Raw genomic sequence first — 8,415 nt, forward strand, 5'->3', positions numbered from 1 at the left:
ACCGAATAAAACCACTCTGTCAACAGAAATAAGAGGCGACATGAGGTCCTGTACCGTGAAGATTCACCACCTCGAGTCAAGCGTGTCATTCAGACTTATGCTATACTGTACAGACTATCAATGAATGGTTTTGAATGTCATGAAAACGCTCCTGTGAAACCTCAGCAGCTCTGCGCCTTTAAATCTCTGCGCTCCTCCCTCCTCTCAATGACAAGCCCGCAGAGCCTCTTTAACTCATCCAGTGGAAATGACAAACCAGAGGCGCTCCACGGGCCAGCGCGTCCAACACTTACGATAATCATGGGCTTTAGCCGCAGCAACTCATCCCAAACTCGCATCCTGAGACACTAACGAGGCGCCTCTGGGCCGTTTCGCTGGTCTGCGGACGCGTCAAAGTTAGAGCGGACATCGCCAAATGGACGTCGATGGACTGGCATGAAACCTCCACTTCTATCGGACTGAAGGAAGGAGGGAAAGAAACCTCTGCATGTTCAAGTTTCCTGCTCCGACCACAGGGGCATCGGTGCGTGCGTGTTGGATGTTGGTGCGTGTGTGGAAGTGTGTTTCGGGTGCGTGTGTGTGCGCGCCCGCAGGAGCAGCAGCAGCAGGAGCAGCGGCAGCGGCGGCGGCGGCGGTGGTGGCCGCGGGAAGGGAAGTTTAGCGCCGTGATTTTTCTTCTTTGCCTCTTTTCCGCTGTGTCGTTTTTCATGTCACAGCAGGGGACCGGCGGATTAACGTTTCCCTGATGAGAATTAATCATCTGTGGAGAGGCTCTGTGATCGTGACTATGATGATGATGGCGAGTAAGAGCGTGGAGTGGCTGCAGGAGGAGCTGGAGTCCGGGGCCAGCTCCCTGCTGCTGCTGGACTGCAGACCCCATGAGCTGTACGAGTCCTCGCACATCGAGTCGGCCATCAACCTGGCCATCCCGGGCCTCATGCTCCGGAGGCTGAAGAAGGGCAACCTCCCCATCCGCTCCATCATCCCCAACAACGAGGACAAGGAGAAATTTGTCAAGCGGTGTAAGACGGACGTGGTGGTCCTGTACGACGAGGCGACCCCGGAGCGGCAGGAGTCCGGGCTGGGGAGCTCCGTGCTGGGGCTGCTCCTACAGAAACTGCGGGACGACGGGTGCAAGGCTTTCTATCTGGAGGGTAAGATCAGGCTGCCTTTAACTGTGATGGTGTGGATCTGCGTTGTAGTCCCTTTAATTCATAAAAAACCTCACTCCGGATCCGCGCTTTCACGCTGGGCTCCAGCAGAAAGGCAATTTGTTTGATTTCACGCTGATTTAATTACAGGACATGCATGCGGCTCCTCTGAAGGGGCCACTCTCACCAAACGGCAAAGAATTAACGCTTAAACAACAACAATAACAATAGAAATACGATTCATTTCCCTGCTAAGACTACAATTACTGGTACTTTTATAGGATTTTGTCTCCGGTGTCTGATTTTGGGTTTGGAACAAAACGTTTAAGATTTGGGCGCTTGGATGATTTTGGGTGAAACGCATCTTCACATTTGACAAGCTGTTGACGGCATTACGTATTATAAAATAATTTTTAGGGGTGTTTAATTGTCACAGTGTGGCGACAGTTCAAATAAATCCAGCTGCTATCATCCCTCCACACATTAAAGTTTCTCTCTCATTTATTATTTGTCTCCTAACGACGCAGCGTTGGATTGATGTATTATAATAAAACATGTTGTTATTATAACAGTTAATCTAATAGACGTCAGCTGCACTCATGTGAAGTCATAATGAACTTTGACGGAGCACTTCCTTCCTTTATCGTCTTTATTTTAATTCTTATCTGGACAGAATGAATCATCGGCCAATCAAAAGCCGCGTTAAACATCGTCCCGTGTCTGAACACCCAGAGCCGGGTTCAATATGTTTTCAATTAAATGCTGCAGAAATGGCCCCGCCATGTTGTGCTCCTCCAGGAAAAGACTGGCTTTTTTTTTTTTTTTTTTTTTCATGAATGAACGGGGAAGCGAGGAGACGGCGACGCACTCGGACTGATCCTCCAGCACGACAATAAAATGTATTATCATTATTCCTCATTTAAAAAAAATACTAATAATAATAATAAAAAGCGCTGGATGGTCGCACAAAACATGGCAGCCTTAGACGGTCGCGTTCGATTTCCAGAGGAGCGTGGAAATGTTTGACTGGAGTCTCAAGCCGAGCTGCCATTCACAAAAAGTCCACTGAGCTGAGCAGTGAGAGCTGCGGCGGCGGCGGCGGCGGCAGCGGCGGCGCTGAGTGTCCTGCTCTGCTGCTGATCCTCCCCAGGGCTCAGCTTTTCTCAATGGAGCACATCTGTCCGCATGTTTGCTTATTCACGTCGACGCAGATATGCTCCTGTTGTCTGTCACATCGGTGTGTGATGCAGCAGCACCTGAAAAGATGGTGGATCATCCGCATTTTCACCCAAATCTTTTTGGGTTTTATTCAATTATGAGCCCATGTCATGATGGAGTTTAATAAGGTTTATGTGGGTTAGTGTGAATGAAAAAGGGTAGATAATGAATTGACTGTGCTGTAATGTGTGTTTAATTGTTCTTATTATTTATCACCATCTTTATCTTTGTCTAAACACATTTTATTTAAAGTCTCATTCTTATATTCCTGCCAAAGGTTAACCTCTTGCTGTTCAGGTTCATGATCCACCTCTTGTATCCTGAGACTTGACCTCTGCCTGTGGTCTGTGAAATGATTCTCTGGGCTTTACTTTAATATTGACCCTTGTCCTCGTCCACCAGGGGGCTTCAACAAGTTCCAGTCGGAGTACCCCGAGCACTGCGAGACCAATCTGGACTGCTCCTGTCCCAGCAGCTCCCCGCCAGCCTCCGTCCTCGGCCTAGGAGGACTCCGCATCAGCTCCGACTGCTCGGACGGGGAATCCGACCGCGAGCCGGGCAGCGCCACAGAGTCGGAGGGCAGCCCGCTCCCCAACAACCAGCCAGCGTTTCCCGTCCAGATCCTGCCGTACCTTTACCTGGGCTGTGCCAAAGACTCCACCAACCTGGATGTTCTCAGCAAGTACAATATCAAGTACATCCTCAACGTGACGCCCAACCTGCCCAACATGTTCGAGCACGAAGGGGACTTCAAGTACAAACAGATCCCCATCTCCGATCACTGGAGCCAGAACCTCTCTCAGTTTTTCCCCGAGGCCATTTCATTCATTGGTAAGTGAGGGTGGAGGGAACTCAGTTGGTGTCTGCGTGTGCTTTACATCTCATCTCTGTGGTGACTTTTGATCATCAGTCAGTCTGTTGAGGACTTTCTTGGCTACTTCAAATGTCTGATTTTGTCCAACCAACCTTCCATTTACAAGGAGAAAGACAAACTTGAGTTTAGTCTAAAAAACACTTAACTTTGTGTGGCATGAATGTTTTCTTTTGTTAATTATCACAAGAGCCATGGAATTTAATCATGGGGGCCCGACCTCCAGGCTGGGAACTAGTGGTTTATTCTACAAAATGTCAGAAAAAATACTGATCACATTTCCCAAAACCCAAAGCAACGTCCAAAACTCAGTCTCATTGTCATTTTACAGTTGTATAACAATATCAAATGACTATGATCGGAGGAGCTTGTACCATCAAAAACAAATTTCAATGCGCTATAATAGAGAACAAAGAAAAGCAGCAAATTTTAAAATTTGAGAAGTTGAAACCAGTGAAATATTTGCTTAAAAATGACTCAAATGATCAACCAATCCATTAATCGACAGCTGACTTCAGCACTAGCTTTGTTGCGTTGTGTTAAGTCTGTCCTCCGTTAGTCAGTTTGCCTGCATTTATCTCAGATTTTAACCATAACTCACGTTAAAAAAAAATAAATAAATACATATGTTTGTGGAAATAGTTTCAAACAGAATTAGTTGGAAACGTTCTTAAAATTTTCTTCTGTTAGCTGAATTTCAGCTGTCAGCTGCTTGCGTTTTACTGCTCCTGATTAAGTATGAATTCACAAACTATAAAGTTTTGAATAAAACATGGACACGGATTCTTTGAGAATGGGATCATACTGAAACCACAAGAGCTTTAGCCCCCGTCTCGTCCCGTTTTCAGCATTTCCCATCATTCCCGTCATTCCTCCTGCCTGAATTCCCAAAGCGTGAGTAAATTCCCTCTCTGATGAGTCCACGAGAGTCTCTGTGCTTCTTAGATTGTCCAGACTTTTTCTAGACAAATGTCTGCGCTTAGGTGGGAAGAAGTGTGACATATGCCAGAGCGCAGAGGTCGTGGCAGATTTGGGTCATGCTGATGTTGAATGGTGCTGCGTGGTGGGCTGTAATGTACGGGGATTACATCAGGCCTTTTCTGTAACAGCAGGCTAATTGTGGGTAAAGAAGAGAAGCTGGGGCTGAAAAGGAGATCCAGATGTGACCTCGCGCTGTTCTGTCGTAATCTGCGGATTCCTGAAATAACTGAAATGATCAAACAAACGTTTTTTGATGCACTGAGGAATGCAGAGAGGGAGGAATCAGATGTTTTCTGGCGTTTTAACAGCCTGAGAAATGGACAGTTCTTGTGTTATAACACATTGAAGTGATGTAATGCTGCGCACATGCACAATCTGAAGATCAGTTCAGAGGGGATTAACTCTGAGTCCCGTGTGTCGTTGGCTCCGGGTCTCCCGATGAGGATTTCTCTTGGCCCCGTTTATTGTGGAACGTGAGCACACATCACATATAAATTTAATTCGGCATCCGCTTGGCAGCCTGAGCTCGTGAGCCAACTGACCCCAATCCTCCGACAAGAGAGTGAGGAGAGGAAGGGAGAGAGAGAGAGAGAAGAAAGAAAAGAAGCACTTAACTCTCGCTCTAATGGCCCGTAGTGATGCAAGTGCAAGAGCTGGAAACTGAGAGAAGGTGGATGGATGGAGCCTGTTAATAATGTAAGATGTTTTTTTATTCAGGTTTTTCTGCAGATTGAGAGCTAGAAGGCAGAATGACTTTGTGCCGTCATTGAGAAAGGTCATCCGGGATATCTCGTTCTCAGATATCTCGTTTTATGATGCGTTATTACTGTAAATCTCTGTGACGCAAGGCCGAGTGACTTTCAGTGGAACAGCAACCGTGATGATATAATGCGATGTTATCGGTCTGTGAATGTCTAAATGAATGAGTCTAATTTAGTTGTAATTAACTACTAATGAAATACGTTGAGTTGTAAATTGGAGTTTTACACATGAATATTTTTGTCTCATTATGAAAAAGGCAGCTTTTGATTCACAATCATGACTCACGACTAAATGTGCAAGAATCAAATGTAACATCAGAAGCATTTTTAGGTATCGTCTCACACGCAGGAAACCCTCCAGCCTGATCAAAGAGTGATTCGGCTTTTCCAGCTGGGCCCTGCCAACGTCAAACCACTGAGGAAAGAAGAAATGCAGAAATGTGTCGTGTGAAACCAAAACTGTCCCAACTTTGGCAGGAAATCGTGTGTTCGTGCGGATATCTTCACTCTCAGGAACAGACTTATTGAGATAATAGGGTTGCAGAGCCTTTTAATGTATCTAGCATGTTGATAGAAAGTTCATTGTAAGTTGGTTGTTACTTTAGCAGCAGCTTGTCCTTCTGGGCCTCATGTTACATTAAACAGTATAATGTAGGTTTTAAAAGTCTAATCCTCATCTTTTCCCCTCTTCTCTTCTCTCCCTTCACTCCCGTCCTCTTCCTCAGATGAGGCGCGCTCCAAAAAGTGCGGCATCCTGGTGCACTGTCTGGCCGGGATCAGCCGCTCGGTGACCGTCACGGTGGCCTACCTGATGCAGAAGCTCAACCTGTCGCTCAACGACGCGTACGACTTCGTCAAGCGGAAAAAGTCCAACATTTCCCCCAACTTTAACTTCATGGGCCAGCTCCTGGACTTTGAGCGGACGCTGGGCCTCAACAGCCCCTGCGACAACCGCTCGACCTCCCCGACGCACGACCAGCTCTTCTTCACCACCCCGACCAATCACAACGTGTTTCAGCTGGACACGCTGGAGTCCACATGAAAATTAGATGGGGGACTGTCCCTTTTCTCGGAGGTCATCGTGGTGTTGCGGTAACAAGCGGCTGCACTGGAGGGAAGCAGCCGGTTTTAATGAATGTTTTAGCCTCCCGGTGGCTCATGGTCAGAGAGCCTGGCCACAGAGCAGCGTTGGAGGGACGGGGGAGGTCATCGATGCCACGTTAAAAGGGGAAAGGGGAGTTTTTTTAACCTAGAGGGGGAACTGACAGACGGGTTTACACTGGCGTCCTCCTCAGAGTTGCTTGAAATCGAGGGAGGAAGAGCCCCGATCAACTTGTCTTGTAACGGAGACCCGAGGAGACTTAACTGACTGAGAGACTGAGCGGCGGCGGCGGCAGGACAGACAGCTTCATACAAAGATGGGAGCGTGGAAAAATCTACAGCACTCGATTTATGAGACAACAACATCCTCTCTGTCTTTCTGTCTCGGCTCTCGAGAGCTGAGCTGACTGGTGCCAAGTGGAGAATCTGGGATTTACTTGTAGGAAATCTCGCTCTACTGAATGTAGAGTTTTATAAACCAAGGAATTAACACACACACACACACACACACACACACACACACACACACACACACACACACACACACACACACATAAAGTATGTATGTTTGTACTGTATGTTAACGTACAAAATGTATGGGCAGTCCTTAACAAATTCAGTATGTCTATATGCATTTTTGTATATTTTTGTGTACATTTACGCACAAATCTATACCTTATATGAATATATACGCATAGAAATCTTATCTATCCAATCCAATAATGGCTTAAGAGAATGTAAAACTAAAGATGGGGGATGGGTGTGGCGACGCCAACAAAGAGGAACGTTGTTGTGATATTTGTCTTCTTTTTTTTTTTTTTCCTTCTTAGTTTCGTTTTTCTTTCAGGTTTGTAATGACCTAATGCAGTTTGCACAGTGGTGTAGCCATTGACTTGTTGGCACTTGGAGCCAGTGCTTGGAAGCAGCAGGCAGATAAAGAGACATTCAGAGAAGAGGAGCGTAGAGGAGAGGCCAGTCCCAGGCTGCGACGAGTCCCGACAGCTGCACAGCGGAGTGGGGAGGGAGCCGGAGCTGGGCCGCGGAGCAGAGGACGCGGTTCAGGGGTTAGGGGGTTGGCGCTAGGAGGTGGGGTTAGGAGTTATCAGTTGAATCGCGGTTGGGGAGATTTGACATTTGGCCAACTGGTTTCAAGTGCAAGTTCCCAGTTCCTGCTTCCTTCCCCTTATGACTGTTCATCCAGTTGCCTAACAAGAAGTACCAGTTGTTTCCACCAGCTGTTTTGATTATTTCAGCCGTTTGTTTCATTTCAGTCAGACATGAACTCTGTAACGGCTCTGGCTTTCGTATTTTGAGGCTTGAATGAGAGGTCGGGGTTGGGTGGGTGCTAAGGCGGTGTTAACATTTCTGAGCAACTTTTTGGGCAGCTTATCTTAGCAACCACGGGCGAGGAAGTGCCTCAACACTATTACCTTACTTCTTTTCACCTAAGAGGAAGGTCGTCCTGTCTTTGGTCCCTCTAAGGACCCAGGTACAAATTTGCCAAAAAATGACTCTCAGATAAGGGACTGTGATAGTAACCTGGTCTTGGCGCGGGGATGATGCTGGACTGGGACTGGCCTCGGCGACAGACTGCACTTAGCTACTTCAGTAGCTTCACGTCCTTTCGCTACATCGGAGAAAACAGACAGTCTTTCTGTGAAGGGATCACCCATTTCGTCAAAGAGAAGTTTGTCTGAGTTGATTCACCCTTAAGCCTTGGGTATATCGTATGAAAGATATATTAAACACAAATTGATATGAATATATATAAATATATATATATATATTATAGAGCTAATAGTAAACACATTATTTTGTATACCTGAGCATGCTGTGGTACTGTATGCTCTCTAACAGTCGACATAGCCACATGTTGGATGTTGCTTTACCAGGCGGGAAGACGAACGATGGGGACCGTTTTTTTAACTGCTGTTGCTGCTGAACACAGCGGTACACAGCGTGTGGTTAAGGAGTTTTCTGAGACCCCGTTCACATCCGAAGCACCTTAACAAGACAGATTTCTGCTGCATGTAGGTTTCATGTGGAGCAACACTGCTGCACATGGACTGTTGGCAGTGTCTGTAAGTACACCAGGTGTCCTGCAAGAACATTTTCTCATCATCGCTCGTTCCAACCTGATGAATGCCACCTGTTTGTGAAGACGTGCTTATTCTTGAGTTATGATCGTTAACCACAATAAACACCCCGCAATTGCTCATAAGGCTACCTGATTTGCTCAAATTGCAGGCAGGTTTCATTCACAAAAACGGAACAAAAAGAACAAATCAGCAGACGGAAACATAAACTGTAGTTTTATGAGGGGACCTGGAAT

At 46.5% G+C, this 8,415-nt stretch overlaps 1 protein-coding gene across 1 annotated transcript; it reads left to right on the forward strand.

Annotated features, from left to right (window-relative positions):
* The first annotated feature begins 220 nt into the window (after nt 1-220).
* Nucleotides 221-6,878, forward strand: dusp7 (dual specificity phosphatase 7). The gene is made up of 3 exons (XM_070958501.1): nt 221-1,154; nt 2,772-3,200; nt 5,708-6,878. The coding sequence occupies exons 1-3, from the start codon at nt 746-748 to the stop codon at nt 6,022-6,024; spliced, it is 1,155 nt and encodes a 384-aa protein (XP_070814602.1). The 5' UTR covers nt 221-745; the 3' UTR covers nt 6,025-6,878.
* Nucleotides 6,879-8,415: the final 1,537 nt, after the last annotated feature.

This window comes from Chaetodon trifascialis, chromosome 3 (assembly GCF_039877785.1).
Source record: "Chaetodon trifascialis isolate fChaTrf1 chromosome 3, fChaTrf1.hap1, whole genome shotgun sequence".
Classification (NCBI taxonomy): Eukaryota; Metazoa; Chordata; class Actinopteri; order Chaetodontiformes; family Chaetodontidae; genus Chaetodon; species Chaetodon trifascialis.

Bases quoted from the DNA above. Each gene is read 5' to 3' on its own strand.
- dusp7 (XM_070958501.1), top strand. From the start codon at position 746: ATGAGAATTAATCATCTGTGGAGAGGCTCTGTGATCGTGACTATGATG. The intron at 1,155-2,771 runs GTAAGATCAGGC...CTCGTCCACCAG, and splicing joins CAAGGCTTTCTATCTGGAGG to GGGGCTTCAACAAGTTCCAG. The intron at 3,201-5,707 runs GTAAGTGAGGGT...CCTCTTCCTCAG, and splicing joins CGAGGCCATTTCATTCATTG to ATGAGGCGCGCTCCAAAAAG.